Below are 18,721 nucleotides of genomic sequence, written 5' to 3' on the forward strand. Positions count from 1 at the left end.
GTGAGTCAGGACAGGTTAGTAACGGGGGAGGGGAGAGATGACTTCAGTGAGTGAGGACAGGTTAGTAACGGGGGAGGGGAGAGATGACATCAGTGAGTGAAAGTGAGTGAGGACAGGTTAGTAATGGGGGAGGGGAGAGATGACATCAGTGAGTGACAGTGAGTGAGGACAGGTTAGTAATGGGGGAGGGGAGAGATGACATCAGTAAGTGACAGTGAGTGAGGACAGGTTAGTAACGGGGGAGGGGAGAGATGACATCAGTGAGTGACAGTGAGTGAGGACAGGTTAGTAACGGGGGAGGGGAGGGATCACATCAGTAAGTGACAGTGAGTAAAGACAGGTTAGTAATGGGGGAGGGGGGAGATGACATCAGTGAGTGACAGTGAGTGAGGACAGGTTAGTAACGGGGGAGGGGAGAGATGACATCAGTGAGTGACAGTGAGTGAGGACAGGTTAGTAACGGGGAGGGGAGAGATGACATCAGTAAGTGACAGTGAGTGAGGACAGGTTAGTAATTGGGGAAGGGAGAGATGACATCAGTAAGTGAGGACAGGTTAGTAACAGGGGAGGGGAGAGATGACATCAGTGTGTGAGGACAGGTTAGTAATGGGGGAGGGGAGGGATCACTACAGTAAGTGACAGTGAGTGAGGACAGGTTAGTAATGGGGGAGGGGGGAGATGACATCAGTGAGTGACAGTGAGTGAGGACAGGTTAGTAATGGGGGAGGGGAGGGATCACATCAGTAAGTGACAGTGAGTGAGGACAGGTTAGTAATGGGGGAGATGACATCAGTGAGTGACAGTGAGTGAGGACAGGTTAGTAACGGGGGAGGGGAGAGATGACATCAGTGAGTGACAGTGAGTGAGGACAGGTTAGTAACGGGGAGGGGAGAGATGACATCAGTAAGTGACAGTGAGTGAGGACAGGTTAGTAGCAGGGGAGGGGAGAGATTACATCAGTGTGTGAGGACAGGTTAGTAATGGGGGAGGGGAGAGATGACATCAGTGAGTGACAGTGAGTGAGGACAGGTTAGTAATGGGGGAGGGGAGGGATCACTTCAGTAAGTGACAGTGAGTGAGGACAGGTTAGTAATGGGGGAGGGGGGAGATGACATCAGTGAGTGACAGTGAGTGAGGACAGGTTAGTAATAGGGGAGGGGAGAGATGACATCAGTAAGTGACAGTTAGTGAGGACAGGTTAGTAACGGGGGAGTGGAGAGATGACATCAGAGAGTGACAGTGAGTGAGGACAGGTTAGTAATGGGGGAGGGGAGGGATCACATCAGTAAGTGACAGTGAGTGAGGACAGGTTAGTAATGGGGGAGATGACATCAGTGAGTGACAGTGAGTGAGGACAGGTTAGTAACGGGGGAGGGGAGAGATGACATCAGTGAGTGACAGTGAGTGAGGACAGGTAAGTAACGGGGAGGGGAGAGATGACATCATTAAGTGACAGTGAGTGAGGACAGGTTAGTAATGGGGGAAGGGAGAGATGACATCAGTAAGTGAGGACAGGTTAGTAACAGGGGAGGGGAGAGATTACATCAGTGTGTGAGGACAGGTTAGTAATGGGGGAGGGGAGAGATGACATCAGTGAGTGACAGTGAGTGAGGACAGGTTAGTAACGGGGGAGGGGAGGGATCACTTCAGTAAGTGACAGTGAGTGAGGACAGGTTAGTAATGGGGGAGGGGGGAGATGACATCAGTGAGTGACAGTGAGTGAGGACAGGTTAGTAATGGGGGAGGGGAGGGATCACATCAGTAAGTGACAGTGAGTGAGGACAGGTTAGTAATGGGGGAAGGGAGAGATGACATCAGTGAGTGACAGTGAGTGAGGACAGGTTAGTAACGGGGGAGGGGAGAGATGACATCAGTGAGTGACAGTGAGTGAGGACAGGTTAGTAACGGGGGAGGGGAGAGATGACATCAGTAAGTGACAGTGAGTGAGGACAGGTTAGTAATGGGGGAAGGGAGAGATGACATCAGTAAGTGAGGACAGGTTAGTAATGGGGGAGGGGAGAGATGACATCAGTGAGTGACAGTGAGTGAGGACAGGTTAGTAATGGGGGAGGGGAGAGATGACATCAGTGAGTGACAGTGAGTGAGGACAGGTTAGTAATGGGGGAAGGGAGAGATGACATCAGTGAGTGACAGTGAGTGAGGACAGGTTAGTAACGGGGGAGGGGAGAGATGACATCAGTAAGTGACAGTGAGTGAGGACAGGTTAGTAATGGGGGAGGGGATAGATGACATCAGTGAGTGACAGTGAGTGAGGACAGGTTAGTAATGGGGGAGGGGAGAGAAGAAATCAGTAAGTGACAGTGACTGAGGACAGGTTAGTAATGGGGGAGGGGAGAGATGACATCAGTGAGTGACAGTGAGTCAGGACAGGTTAGTAACGGGGGAGGGGAGAGATGACTTCAGTGAGTGAGGACAGGTTAGTAACTGGGGAGGGGAGAGATGACATCAGTGAGTGAAAGTGAGTGAGGACAGGTTAGTAATGGGTTAGGGGAGAGATGACATCAGTGAGTGACAGTGAGTGAGGACAGGTTAGTAATGGGGGAGGGGAGAGATGACATCAGTGAGTGACAGTGAGTCAGGACAGGTTAGTAACGGGGGAGGGGAGAGATGACTTCAGTGAGTGAGGACAGGTTAGTAACTGGGGAGGGGAGAGATGACATCAGTGAGTGACAGTGAGTGAGGACAGGTTAGTAATGGGGGAGGGGAGAGATGATATCAGTGAGTGACAGTGAGTGAGAACAGGTTAGTAATGGGGGAGGGGAGAGATGACATCAGTAAGTGACAGTGAGTGAGGACAGGTTAGTAACGGGGGAGGGGAGAGATGACATCAGTGAGTGACAGTGAGTGAGGACAGGTTAGTAACGGGGGAGGGGAGGGATCACATCAGTAAGTGACAGTGAGTGAGGACAGGTTAGTAATGGGGGAGGGGGGAGATGACATCAGTGAGTGACAGTGAGTGAGGACAGGTTAGTAATGAGGGAGGGGAGAGATGACATCAGTGAGTGACAGTGAGTGAGGACAGGTTAGTAACGGGGAGGGGAGAGATGACATCAGTAAGTGACAGTGAGTGAGGACAGGTTAGTAATGGGGGAAGGGAGAGATGACATCAGTAAGTGAGGACAGGTTAGTAACAGGGGAGGGGAGAGATGACATCAGTGTGTGAGGACAGGTTAGTAATGGGGGAGGGGAGAGATGACATCAGTGAGTGACAGTGAGTGAGGACAGGTTAGTAACGGGGAGGGGAGAGATGACATCAGTAAGTGACAGTGAGTGAGGACAGGTTAGTAATGGGGGAAGGGAGAGATGACATCAGTAAGTGAGGACAGGTTAGTAACAGGGGAGGGGAGAGATGACTTCAGTGAGTGAGGACAGGTTAGTAACTGGGGAGGGGAGAGATGACATCAGTGAGTGACAGTGAGTGAGGACAGGTTAGTAATGGGGGAGGGGAGAGATGACATCAGTGAGTGACAGTGAGTGAGGACAGGTTAGTAATGGGGGAGGGGAGAGATGACATCAGTGAGTGACAGTGAGTCAGGACAGGTTAGTAACGGGGGAGGGGAGAGATGACTTCAGTGAGTGAGGACAGGTTAGTAACTGGGGAGGGGAGAGATGACATCAGTGAGTGACAGTGAGTGAGGACAGGTTAGTAATGGGGGAGGGGAGAGATGACATCAGTGAGTGACAGTGAGTGAGGACAGGTTAGTAATGGGGGAAGGGAGAGATGACATCAGTGAGTGACAGTGAGTGAGGACAGGTTAGTAATGGGGGAGGGGAGAGATGACATCAGTAAGTGACAGTGAGTGAGGACAGGTTAGTAATGGGGGAGGGGAGAGATGACATCAGTGAGTGACAGTGAGTGAGGACAGGTTAGTAATGGGGGAGGGGAGAGAAGAAATCAGTAAGTGACAGTGACTGAGGACAGGTTAGTAATGGGGGAGGGGAGAGATGACATCAGTGAGTGACAGTGAGTCAGGACAGGTTAGTAACGGGGGAGGGGAGAGATGACTTCAGTGAGTGAGGACAGGTTAGTAACTGGGGAGGGGAGAGATGACATCAGTGAGTGACAGTGAGTGAGGACAGGTTAGTAATGGGGGAGGGGAGAGATGACATCAGTGAGTGACAGTGAGTGAGGACAGGTTAGTAATGGGGGAGGGGAGAGATGACATCAGTGAGTGACAGTGAGTCAGGACAGGTTAGTAATGGGGGAGGGGAGAGATGACTTCAGTGAGTGAGGACAGGTTAGTAACTGGGGAGGGGAGAGATGACATCAGTGAGTGACAGTGAGTGAGGACAGGTTAGTAATGGGGGAGGGGAGAGATGACATCAGTGAGTGACAGTGAGTGAGGACAGGTTAGTAATGGGGGAGGGGAGAGATGACATCAGTAAGTGACAGTGAGTGAGGACAGGTTAGTAACGGGGGAGGGGAGAGATGACATCAGTGAGTGACAGTGAGTGAGGATAGGTTAGTAACGGGGGAGGGGAGGGATCACATCAGTAAGTGACAGTGAGTGAGGACAGGTTAGTAATGGGGGAGGGGGGAGATGACATCAGTGAGTGACAGTGAGTGAGGACAGGTTAGAAATGGGGGAGGGGAGAGATGACATCAGTGAGTGACAGTGAGTGAGGACAGGTTAGTAACGGGGAGGGGAGAGATGTTATCAGTAAGTGACAGTGAGTGAGGACAGGTTAGTAATGGGGGAAGGGAGAGATGACATCAGTAAGTGAGGACAGGTTAGTAACAGGGGAGGGGAGAGATGACATCAGTGTGTGAGGCCAGGTTAGTAATGGGGGAGGGGAGAGATGACATCAGTGAGTGACAGTGACTGAGGACAGGTTAGTAATGGGGGAGGGGAGGGATCACTTCAGTAAGTGACAGTGAGTGAGGACAGGTTAGTAATGGGGGAGGGGGGAGATGACATCAGTGAGTGACAGTGAGTGAGGACAGGTTAATAATGGGGGAGGGGAGGGATCACATCAGTAAGTGACAGTGAGTGAGGACAGGTTAGTAATCGGGGAGGGGGGAGATGACATCAGTGAGTGATAGTGAGTGAGGACAGGTTAGTAACGGGGGAGGGGAGAGATGACATCAGTGAGTGACAGTGAGTGAGGACAGGTTAGTAACGGGGGAGGGGAGAGATGACATCAGTAAGTGACAGTGAGTGAGGACAGGTTAGTAATGGGGGAAGGGAGAGATGACATCAGTAAGTGAGGACAGGTTAGTAACGGGGGAGGGGAGAGATGACATCAGTGAGTGAGGACAGGTTAGTAATGGGGGAGGGGAGAGATGACATCAGTGAGTGACAGTGAGTGAGGACCGGTTAGTAATGGGGGAGGGGAGAGATGACATCAGTGAGTGAGGACAGGTTAGTAGCGGGGGAGGGGAGAGATGACATCAGTGAGTGACAGTGAGTGAGGACAGGTTAGTAATGGGGGAGGGGAGAGATGACATCAGTGAGTGAGGACAGGTTAGTAATGGGGGAGGGGAGAGATGACATCAGTGAGTGTGGACAGGTTAGTAACGGGGGAGGGGAGAGATGACATCAGTGAGTGACAGTGAGTGATGACAGGTTAGTAATGGGGGAGGGGAGAGATGACATCAGTGAGTGACAGTGAGTGAGGACAGGTTAGTAACGGGGGAGGGGAGAGATGACATCAGTGAGTGACAGTGAGTGAGGACAGGTTAGTAATGGGGAGGGGAGAGATGACATCAGTGAGTGACAGTGAGTGAGGACAGGTTAGTAATGGGGTAGGGGAGAGATGACTTCAGTGAGTAACAGTGAGTGAGGACAGGTTAGTAATGGGGGAGGGGAGAGATGACTTCAGTAAGTGACAGTGAGTGAGGACAGGTTAGTAACGGGGGAGGGGAGAGATGACATCAGTGAGTGACAGTGAGTGAGGACAGGTTAGTAATGCGGGAGGGGAGAGATGACATCAGTAAGTGACAGTGAGTGAGGACAGGTTAGTAACGGGGGAGGGGGGAGATGACATCAGTAAGTGACAGTGAGTGAGGACAGGTTAGAAATGGGGGAAGGGAGAGATGACAGCAGTGAGTGAGGACAGGTTAGTAATGGGGAGGGGACAGGTTTGTAATGGGGAGGGGAGAGATTATCAATGGGGGAGGGGAGAGATTAGTAAGTGGGGGGATAGTTTAGTAACGGGGGAGGGGAGAGGTTAGTAATGGGGGAGGGGAGAGAGATTAGTAATGGGGGAAAAGATAGGTTAGTAACGGGGGAGGGGATAGATGACATCTGTAAGTGACAGTGAGTGAGGACAGGTTAGTAATGGGGGAGGGGACAGTTTAGTAATGGGGAGGGGACAGGTTAGTAATGGGGAGGGGACAGGTTAGTAATGGGGAGGGGAGAGATGACATCAGTGAGTGAGGACAGGTTAGTAATAGGGAAGGGGAGAGATTAGTAATGGGGGATGGGAGAGATTAGTAACGGGGGAGGGGAGAGATTAGTAATGGGGGAGGGGATAGATGTTAGTAACGGGGGAGGGGAGAGAGATTAGTAACAGGGGAGGGGATAAAGATTAGTATTTGGGGAGGGGATAGATAACATCAGTAAGTGACAGTGAGTGAGGACAGGTTAGTAATGGGGAGGGGAGAGATGACATCAGTGAGTGAGGACAGGTTAGTAATGGGGAGGGGAGAGATGACATCAGTGAGTGACGACAGGTTAGTAATAGGGGAGGGGAGAGTTTAGTAACGGGGGAGGGGAGACATTAGTAATGGGGGAGGGGAGAGATTAGTAATGGGGGAGGGGATAGAGATTAGTAACGGGGGAGGGGATAGAGATTAGTATTGGGGGAGGGGAGAGATGATAGTCATCACTGTTTATTTCTGTTTTTCTCACCTATTCTCCAGAACTGAGAACATGCCATTAACAGCCCCCAATCCTTTTGATGAGAACACCCCCCTAGACCGTCCCTCTCCTGAGGGGGGCAACCCTTTCCTGGAGGATGAAGGGGAGGAAAAGCGGGATCCATTGGGCTCCGATTCAAAGCGCAGGGGAACATTGGAGAAAATTGCTGGACTGTCACCTTTCTGGAAAGGAGGAAAAAGTCTTTTAGGGGTCCGAGGAGCCCCTGAGAAAAGGCGAGGAAGGCGCAAATCGGAGGATGTGAGTCTCCTGTCTCTGGGACATAAGAAAGATGGAGGTGAAGAGGAGGGTGGGGGTCCTGGCGGAGGAGTGAAGCGGCTTTCCTTCCTGTGGCTTGGAGGAGGAGGAGGAGGAAGCATAGGGAACTGGTCACGGAGGGAGTCCATGGTGGAAGTGGTGCCAGAACGGAATGAAGTGATCCGGGAGCCAGAGAAGACACGAGAGCCTCTATCAGGTGAGAGGGTCACATGTCCATATAATAGTGTGGTGACGGGGGCACAGCTCCATATAATAGTGTGGAGACGGAGGGCACAGCTCCATATAATAGTGTGGTGATGGAGGGCACAGCTCCATATAATAGTGTGGTGATGGGGGGCACAGCTCCATATAATAGTGTGGAGACAGGGGGCACAGCTCCATACAATTGTGTGGTGACAGAGGGCACAGCTCCATATAATAGTGTGGAGACAGGGGGCACAGCTCCATATAATAGTGTGGAGACAGGGGGCACAGTGCCATATAATAGTGTGGAGACAGGGGGCACAGCTCCATATAATAGTGTGGAGACAGAGGGCACAGCTCCATATAATAGTGTGGAGACAGAGGGCACAGCTCCATATAATAGTGTGGAGACAGAGGGCACAGCTCCATATAATAGTGTGGAGACAGAGGGCACAGCTCCATATAATAGTGTGGAGACAGAGGGCACAGCTCCATATAATAGTGTGGAGACGGAGGGCACAGCTCCATATAATAGTGTGGAGACGGAGGGCACAGCTCCATATAATAGTGTGGAGACGGAGGGCACAGCTCCATATAATAGTGTGGAGACGGAGGGCACAGCTCCATATAATAGTGTGGAGACGGAGGGCACAGCTCCATATAATAGTGTGGAGACGGAGGGCACAGCTCCATATAATAGTGTGGAGACGGAGGGCACAGCTCCATATAATAGTGTGGAGACGGAGGGCACAGCTCCATATAATAGTGTGGAGACAGAGGGCACAGCTCCATATAATAGTGTGGAGACGGAGGGCACAGCTCCATATAATAGTGTGGTGACGGAGGGCACAGCTCCATATAATAGTGTGGAGACGGAGGGCACAGCTCCATATAATAGTGTGGAGACGGAGGGCACAGCTCCATATAATAGTGTGGAGACGGAGGGCACAGTGCCATATAATAGTGTGGAGACGGAGGGCACAGCTCCATATAATAGTGTGGAGATGGAGGGCACAGCTCCATATAATAGTGTGGAGATGGAGGGCACAGCTCCATATAGTAGTGTGGAGATGGAGGGCACAGCTCCATATAATTGTGTGGAGACGGAGGGCACAGCTCCATATAATAGTGTGGTGACTGGGGGCACAGCTCCATATAATAGTGTGGTGACGGGGGGCACAGCTCCATATAATTGTGTGGAGACAGAGGGCACAGCGCCATATAATAGTGTGGACACAGGGGGCACAGCGCCATATAATAGTGTGGACACAGGGGGCACAGCTCCATATAATAGTGTGGAGACAGGGGGCACAGCTCCATATAATAGTGTGGTGACAGAGGGCACAGCTCCATATAATAGTGTGGTGATGGGGGGCACAGCTCCATATAATAGTGTGGAGACTGAGGGCACAGTGCCATATAATAGTGTGGTGACGGGGGGCACAGCTCCATATAATAGTGTGGTGACGGGGGGCACAGCTCCATATAATAGTGTGGAGACGGAGGGCACAGCTCCATATAATAGTGTGGAGACTGAGGGCACAGCTCCATATAATAGTGTGGTGACGGGGGGCACAGCTCCATATAATTGTGTGGAGATGGAGGGCACAGCTCCATATAATTGTGTGGAGACGGAGGGCACAGCTCCATATAATAGTGTGGAGACAGGGGGCACAGCTCCATATAATAGTGTGGACACAGGGGGCACAGCTCCTTATAATAGTGTGGTGACGGAGGGCACAGCTCCATATAATAGTGTGGAGACGGAGGTCACAGCTCCATATAATAGTGTGGTGACGGAGGGCACAGCTCCATATAATAGTGTGGTGACAGAGGGCACAGCTCCATATAATAGTGTGGTGACGGAGGGCACAGCTCCATATAATAGTGTGGAGACAGGGGTCACAGCTCCATATAATAGTGTGGACAAAGGGGGCACAGCTCCATATAATAGTGTGGAGACAGGGGGCACAGCGCCATATAATAGTGTGGAGACTGAGGGCACAGCGCCATATAATAGTGTGGTGACAGGGGGCACAGCTCCATATAATAGTTTGGAGACGGAGGGCACAGCTCCATATAATAGTGTGGAGACAGGGGTCACAGCTCCATATAATAGTGTGGAGACAGGGGGCACAGCTCAATATAATAGTGTGGACACAGGGGGCACAGCTCCATATAATAGTGTGGTGACGGAGGGCACAGCTCCATATAATAGTGTGGAGACGGAGGGCACTGCTCCATATAATAGTGTGGAGACGGAGGGCACAGCTCCATATAATAGTGTGGTGACGGAGGGCACAGCTCCATATAATAGTGTGGTGACGGAGGGCACAGCTCCATATAATAGTGTGGAGATGGAGGGCACAGCTCCATATAATAGTGTGGAGACAGGGGGCACAGCTCCATATAATAGTGTGGACACAGGGGGCACAGCTCCATATAATAGTGTGGAGATGGAGGGCACAGCGCCATATAATAGTGTGGAGACAGGGGGCACAGCTCCATATAATTGTGTGGTAACAGAGGGCACAGCTCCATATAATAGTGTGGAGACGGAGGGCACAGCTCCATATAATTGTGTGGAGACAGAGGGCACAGCGCCATATAATAGTGTGGAGACAGGGGGCACAGCTCCATATATCCATATAATAGTGTGGAGACAGGGGGCACAGCTCCATATAATAGTGTGGTGACGGAGGGCACAGCTCCATATAATAGTGTGGAGACAGGGGGCACAGCTCCATATAATAGTGTGGTGACGGGGGGCACAGCTCCATATAATAGTGTGGAGACGGAGGGCACAGCTCCATATAATAGTGTGGAGACAGGGGGCACAGCTCCATATAATAGTGTGGTGACAGAGGGCACAGCTCCATATAATAGTGTGGTGACGGGGGGCACAGCTCCATATAATTGTGTGGAGACAGAGGGCACAGCGCCATATAATAGTGTGGAGACAGGGGGCACAGCTCCATATAATAGTGTGGAGACGGAGGGCACAGCTCCTTATAATAGTGTGGTGACGGGGGGCACAGCTCCATATAATAGTGTGGAGACGGAGGGCACAGCTCCTTATAATAGTGTGGAGACAGGGGGCACAGCTCCATATAATAGTGTGGTGACAGGGGGCACAGCTCCATATAATAGTGTGGTGATGGGGGGCACAGCGGCATATAATAGTGTGGAGACAGGGGGCACAGCTCCATATAATAGTGTGGTGATGGGGAGCAAAGCTCCATATAATAGTGTGGTGACGGGGGGGGCACAGCTCCATATAATAGTGTGGAGACGGAGGGCACAGCTCCATATAATAGTGTGGTGACGGAGGGCACAGCTCCATATAATAGTGTGGAGACGGAGGCACAGCTCCAATAATAGTGTGGTGACGGAGGGCACAGCTCCATATAATAGTGTGGAGACAGGGGGCACAGCTCCATATAATAGTGTGGACACAGGGGGCACAGCTCCATATAATAGTGTGGAGATGGAGGGCACAGCGCCATATAATAGTGTGGAGACAGGGGGCACAGCTCCATATAATAGTGTGGTGACGGGGGGCACAGCTCCATATAATTGTGTGGTGACAGAGGGCACAGCTCCATATAATAGTGTGGAGATGGAGGGCACAGCTCCATATAATTGTGTGGAGACAGAGGGCACAGCGCCATATAATAGTGTGGAGACAGGGGGCACAGCTCCATATAATAGTGTGGAGACGGAGGGGCACAGCTCCATATAATAGTGTGGTGATGGGGGGCACAGCTCCATATAGTAGTGTGGAGACGGAGGGCACAGCTCCATATAATAGTGTGGGGACGGGGGCACAGCTCCATATAATAGTGTGGTGACAGAAGGCACAGCTCATATAATAGTGTGGAGATGTAGGGCACAGCTCCATATAACTAGTGTGGTGACAGGGGGCACAGCTCCATATAATAGTGTGGTGACGGGGGGCACAGCTCCATATAATAGTGTGGAGATGGAGGGCACAGCTCCATATAATAGTGTGGTGACGGAGGGCACAGATCCATATAATAGTGTGGAGACGGAGGGCACAGTGCCATATAATAGTGTGGAGACGGAGGGCACAGCTCATATAATAGTGTGGACACAGGGGCACAGCTCCATATAATAGTGTGGAGATGGAGGGCACAGCGCCATATAATAGTGTGGAGACAGGGGGCACAGCTCCATATAATTGTGTGGAGACGAAGGGCACAGCTCCATATAATAGTGTGGAGACAGGGGGCACAGCTCCATATAATAGTGTGGAGACTGAGGGCACAGCTCCATATAATAGTGTGGTGACGGGGGGCACAGCTCCATATAATTGTGTGGAGATGGAGGGCACAGCTCCATAATAATTGTGTGGAGACGGAGGGCACAGCTCCATATAATAGTGTGGAGACAGGGGGCACAGCTCCATATAATAGTGTGGACACAGGGGGCACAGCTCCATATAATAGTGTGGTGACGGAGGGCACAGCTCCATATAATAGTGTGGAGGACGGAGGGCACAGCTCCATATAATAGTGTGGTGAAGGAGGGCACAGCTCCATATAATAGTGTGGTGACGGAGGGCACAGCTCCATATAATAGTGTGGTGACGGAGGGCACAGCTCCATATAATAGTGTGGAGACAGGGGTCACAGCTCCATATAATAGTGTGGACAAAGGGGGCACAGCTCCATATAATAGTGTGGAGACAGGGGGCACAGCGCCATATAATAGTGTGGAGACTGAGGGCACAGCGCCATATAATAGTGTGGTGACAGGGGGCACAGCTCCATATAATAGTTTGGAGACGGAGGGCACAGCTCCATATAATAGTGTGGAGACAGGGGTCACAGCTCCATATAATAGTGTGGAGACAGGGGGCACAGCTCAATATAATAGTGTGGACACAGGGGGCACAGCTCCATATAATAGTGTGGTGACGGAGGGCACAGCTCCATATAATAGTGTGGAGACGGAGGGCACTGCTCCATATAATAGTGTGGAGACGGAGGGCACAGCTCCATATAATAGTGTGGTGACGGAGGGCACAGCTCCATATAATAGTGTGGTGATGGAGGGCACAGCTCCATATAATAGGTGTGGTGACGGGGGGCACAGCTCCATATAATTGTGTGGAGATGGAGGGCACAGCTCCATATAATTGTGTGGAGACGGAGGGCACAGCTCCATATAATAGTGTGGAGACAGGGGGCACAGCTCCATATAATAGTGTGGACACAGGGGCACAGCTCCTTATAATAGTGTGGTGACGGAGGGCACAGCTCCATATAATAGTGTGGTGACAGAGGCACAGCTCCATATAATAGTGTGGTGATGGGGGGCACAGCTCCATATAATAGTGTGGAGACTGAGGGCACAGCGCCATATAATAGTGTGGTGACGGGGGGCACAGCTCCATATAATAGTGTGGTGACGGGGGGCACAGCTCCATATAATAGTGTGGAGACGGAGGGCACAGCTCCATATAATAGTGTGGAGACTGAGGGCACAGCTCCATATAATAGTGTGGTGACGGGGGGCACAGCTCCATATAATTGTGTGGAGATGGAGGGCACAGCTCCATATAATTGTGTGGAGACGGAGGGCACAGCTCCGTTTAATAGTGTGGAGACAGGGGGCACAGCTCCATATAATAGTGTGGACACAGGGGGCACAGCTCCTTATAATAGTGTGGTGACGGAGGGCACAGCTCCATATAATAGTGTGGAGACGGAGGTCACAGCTCCATATAATAGTGTGGTGACGGAGGGCACAGCTCCATATAATAGTGTGGTGACAGAGGGCACAGCTCCATATAATAGTGTGGTGACGGAGGGCACAGCTCCATATAATAGTGTGGAGACAGGGGTCACAGCTCCATATAATAGTGTGGACAAAGGGGGCACAGCTCCATATAATAGTGTGGAGACAGGGGGCACAGCGCCATATAATAGTGTGGAGACTGAGGGCACAGCGCCATATAATAGTGTGGTGACAGGGGGCACAGCTCCATATAATAGTTTGGAGACGGAGGGCACAGCTCCATATAATAGTGTGGAGACAGGGGTCACAGCTCCATATAATAGTGTGGAGACAGGGGGCACAGCTCAATATAATAGTGTGGACACAGGGGCACAGCTCCATATAATAGTGTGGTGACGGAGGGCACAGCTCCATATAATAGTGTGGAGACGGAGGGCACTGCTCCATATAATAGTGTGGAGACGGAGGGCACAGCTCCATATAATAGTGTGGTGACGGAGGGAACAGCTCCATATAATAGTGTGGTGACGGAGGGCACAGCTCCATATAATAGTGTGGAGATGGAGGGCACAGCTCCATATAATAGTGTGGAGACAGGGGGCACAGCTCCATATAATAGTGTGGACACAGGGGCACAGCTCCATATAATAGTGTGGAGATGGAGGGCACAGCGCCATATAATAGTGTGGAGACAGGGGGCACAGCTCCATATAATAGTGTGGTGACGGGGGGCACAGCTCCATATAATTGTGTGGTAACAGAGGGCACAGCTCCATATAATAGTGTGGAGACGGAGGGCACAGCTCCATATAATTGTGTGGAGACAGAGGGCACAGCGCCATATAATAGTGTGGAGACAGGGGGCACAGCTCCATATATCCATATAATAGTGTGGAGACAGAGGGCACAGCTCCATATAATAGTGTGGTGATGGAGTGCACAGCTCCATATAATAGTGTGGAGACAGGGGGCACAGCTCCATATAATAGTGTGGTGACGGAGGGCACAGCTCCATATAATAGTGTGGAGACAGGGGGCACAGCTCCATATAATAGTGTGGTGACGGGGGGCACAGCTCCATATAATAGTGTGGAGACGGAGGGCACAGCTCCATATAATAGTGTGGAGACAGGGGGCACAGCTCCATATAATAGTGTGGTGACAGAGGGCACAGCTCCATATAATAGTGTGGTGACGGGGGGCACAGCTCCATATAATTGTGTGGAGACAGAGGGCACAGCGCCATATAATAGTGTGGAGACAGGGGGCACAGCTCCATATAATAGTGTGGAGACGGAGGGCACAGCTCCTTATAATAGTGTGGTGACGGGGGGCACAGCTCCATATAATAGTGTGGAGACAGAGGGCACAGCTCCTTATAATAGTGTGGAGACAGGGGGCACAGCTCCATATAATAGTGTGGTGACAGGGGGCACAGCTCCATATAATAGTGTGGTGATGGGGGGCACAGCGGCATATAATAGTGTGGAGACAGGGGGCACAGCTCCATATAATAGTGTGGTGATGGGGAGCACAGCTCCATATAATAGTGTGGTGACGGGGGGCACAGCTCCATATAATAGTGTGGAGACGGAGGGCACAGCTCCATATAATAGTGTGGTGACGGAGGGCACAGCTCCATATAATAGTGTGGAGACGGAGGGCACAGCTCCATATAATAGTGTGGAGACAGGGGGCACAGCTCCATATAATAGTGTGGACACAGGGGGCACAGCTCCATATAATAGTGTGGAGATGGAGGGCACAGCGCCATATAATAGTGTGGAGACAGGGGGCACAGCTCCATATAATAGTGTGGTGACGGGGGGCACAGCTCCATATAATTGTGTGGTGACAGAGGGCACAGCTCCATATAATAGTGTGGAGATGGAGGGCACAGCTCCATATAATTGTGTGGAGACAGAGGGCACAGCGCCATATAATAGTGTGGAGACAGGGGGCACAGCTCCATATAATAGTGTGGAGACGGAGGGCACAGCTCCATATAATAGTGTGGTGACGGGGGGCACAGCTCCATATAGTAGTGTGGAGACGGAGGGCACAGCTCCATATAATAGTGTGGAGACAGGGGGCACAGCTCCATATAATAGTGTGGTGACGGGGGGCACAGCTCCATATAATAGTGTGGTGACAGAAGGCACAGCTCCATATAATAGTGTGGAGATGTAGGGCACAGCTCCATATAATAGTGTGGTGACGGGGGGCACAGCTCCATATAATAGTGTGGTGACGGGGGGCACAGCTCCATATAATAGTGTGGAGATGGAGGGCACAGCTCCATATAATAGTGTTGTGACGGAGGGCACAGATCCATATAATAGTGTGGAGACGGAGGGCACAGTGCCATATAATAGTGTGGAGACGGAGGGCACAGCTCCATATAATAGTGTGGACACAGGGGGCACAGCTCCATATAATAGTGTGGAGATCGAGGGCACAGCGCCATATAATAGTGTGGAGACAGGGGGCACAGCTCCATATAATTGTGTGGAGACGAAGGGCACAGCTCCATATAATAGTGTGGAGACAGGGGGCACAGCTCCATATAATAGTGTGGAGACTGAGGGCACAGCTCCATATAATAGTGTGGTGACGGGGGGCACAGCTCCATATAATTGTGTGGAGATGGAGGGCACAGCTCCATATAATTGTGTGGAGACGGAGGGCACAGCTCCATATAATAGTGTGGAGACAGGGGGCACAGCTCCATATAATAGTGTGGACACAGGGGGCACAGCTCCATATAATAGTGTGGTGACGGAGGGCACAGCTCCATATAATAGTGTGGAGACGGAGGGCACAGCTCCATATAATAGTGTGGTGAAGGAGGGCACAGCTCCATATAATAGTGTGGTGACGGAGGGCACAGCTCCATATAATAGTGTGGTGACGGAGGGCACAGCTCCATATAATAGTGTGGAGACAGGGGTCACAGCTCCATATAATAGTGTGGACAAAGGGGGCACAGCTCCATATAATAGTGTGGAGACAGGGGGCACAGCGCCATATAATAGTGTGGAGACTGAGGGCACAGCGCCATATAATAGTGTGGTGACAGGGGGCACAGCTCCATATAATAGTTTGGAGACGGAGGGCACAGCTCCATATAATAGTGTGGAGACAGGGGTCACAGCTCCATATAATAGTGTGGAGACAGGGGGCACAGCTCAATATAATAGTGTGGACACAGGGGGCACAGCTCCATATAATAGTGTGGTGACGGAGGGCACAGCTCCATATAATATTGTGGAGACGGAGGGCACAGCTCCATATAATAGTGTGGTGACGGGGGGCACAGCTCCATATAGTAGTGTGGAGACGAAGGGCACAGCTCCATATAATTGTGTGGAGACAGGGGGCACAGCTCCATATAATAGTGTGGTGACGGGGGGCACAGCTCCATATAATAGTGTGGTGACAGAAGGCACAGCTCCATATAATAGTGTGGAGATGTAGGGCACAGCTCCATATAATAGTGTGGTGACGGGGGGCACAGCTCCATATAATAGTGTGGTGACGGGGGGCACAGCTCCATATAATAGTGTGGAGATGGAGGGCACAGCTCCATATAATAGTGTGGTGAGGGAGGGCACAGATCCATATAATAGTGTGGAGACGGAGGGCACAGTGCCATATAATAGTGTGGAGATGTAGGGCACAGCTCCATATAATATTGTGGAGACGGAGGGCACAGCTCCATATAATAGTGTGGTGACGGGGGGCACAGCTCCATATAGTAGTGTGGAGACGAAGGGCACAGCTCCATATAATTGTGTGGAGACAGGGGGCACAGCTCCATATAATAGTGTGGTGACGGGGGGCACAGCTCCATATAATAGTGTGGTGACAGAAGGCACAGCTCCATATAATAGTGTGGAGATGTAGGGCACAGCTCCATATAATAGTGTGGTGACGGGGGGCACAGCTCCATATAATAGTGTGGTGACGGGGGGCACAGCTCCATATAATAGTGTGGAGATGGAGGGCACAGCTCCATATAATAGTGTGGTGAGGGAGGGCACAGATCCATATAATAGTGTGGAGACGGAGGGCACAGTGCCATATAATAGTGTGGAGACGGAGGGCACAGCTCCATATAATAGTGTGGACACAGGGGGCACAGCTCCATATAATAGTGTGGAGATGGAGGGCACAGCGCCATATAATAGTGTGGAGACAGGGGGCACAGCTCCATATAATTGTGTGGAGACGAAGGGCACAGCTCCATATAATAGTGTGGAGACAGGGGGCACAGCTCCATATAATAGTGTGGAGACTGAGGGCACAGCTCCATATAATAGTGTGGTGACGGGGGGCACAGCTCCATATAATTGTGTGGAGATGGAGGGCACAGCTCCATATAATTGTGTGGAGACGGAGGGCACAGCTCCATATAATAGTGTGGAGACAGGGGGCACAGCTCCATATAATAGTGTGGACACAGGGGGCACAGCTCCATATAATAGTGTGGTGACGGAGGGCACAGCTCCATATAATAGTGTGGAGACGGAGGGCACAGCTCCATATAATAGTGTGGTGAAGGAGGGCACAGCTCCATATAATAGTGTGGTGACGGAGGGCACAGCTCCATATAATAGTGTGGTGACGGAGGGCACAGCTCCATATAATAGTGTGGAGACAGGGGTCACAGCTCCATATAATAGTGTGGACAAAGGGGGCACAGCTCCATATAATAGTGTGGAGACAGGGGGCACAGCGCCATATAATAGTGTGGAGACTGAGGGCACAGCGCCATATAATAGTGTGGTGACAGGGGGCACAGCTCCATATAATAGTTTGGAGACGGAGGGCACAGCTCCATATAATAGTGTGGAGACAGGGGTCACAGCTTCATATAATAGTGTGGAGACAGGGGGCACAGCTCAATATAATAGTGTGGACACAGGGGGCACAGCTCCATATAATAGTGTGGTGACGGAGGGCACAGCTCCATATAATAGTGTGGAGACGGAGGGCACTGCTCCATATAATAGTGTGGAGACGGAGGGCACAGCTCCATATAATAGTGTGGTGACGGAGGGCACAGCTCCATATAATAGTGTGGTGACGGAGGGCACAGCTCCATATAATAGTGTGGAGACGGAGGGCACAGCTCCATATAATAGTGTGGAGACAGGGGGCACAGCTCCATATAATAGTGTGGACACAGGGGGCACAGCTCCATATAATAGTGTGGAGATGGAGGGCACAGCGCCATATAATAGTGTGGAGACAGGGGGCACAGCTCCATATAATAGTGTGGTGACGGGGGGCACAGCTCCATATAATTGTGTGGTGACAGAGGGCACAGCTCCATATAATAGTGTGGAGACGGAGGGCACAGCTCCATATAATTGTGTGGAGACAGAGGGCACAGCGCCATATAATAGTGTGGAGACAGGGGGCACAGCTCCATATATCCATATAATAGTGTGGAGACAGAGGGCACAGCTCCATATAATAGTGTGGTGATGGAGTGCACAGCTCCATATAATAGTGTGGAGACAGGGGGCACAGCTCCATATAATAGTGTGGTGACGGAGGGCACAGCTCCATATAATAGTGTGGAGACAGGGGGCACAGCTCCATATAAT

General features: G+C 51.1%; 1 protein-coding gene across 1 annotated transcript in view; it reads left to right on the forward strand.

The window, feature by feature from the left end:
- EXOC3L2 (exocyst complex component 3 like 2) overlaps positions 1-18,721 on the forward strand; it is a gene marked incomplete at its 3' end in the record, with an annotated part of 280,938 nt that overhangs the window by 202,311 nt on the left and 59,906 nt on the right. The window contains exon 2 of the mRNA XM_088463885.1: positions 6,887-7,356. Within this exon, the coding sequence (XP_088320011.1) occupies positions 6,897-7,356 (460 nt within the window). The remainder of the gene's footprint in view (positions 1-6,886; positions 7,357-18,721) is intronic.

The sequence above is a fragment of the Taudactylus pleione genome, unplaced genomic scaffold, assembly GCF_031769625.1.
Source record: "Taudactylus pleione unplaced genomic scaffold, aTauple2 ptg001492l, whole genome shotgun sequence".
NCBI lineage: Eukaryota > Metazoa > Chordata > Amphibia > Anura > Myobatrachidae > Taudactylus > Taudactylus pleione.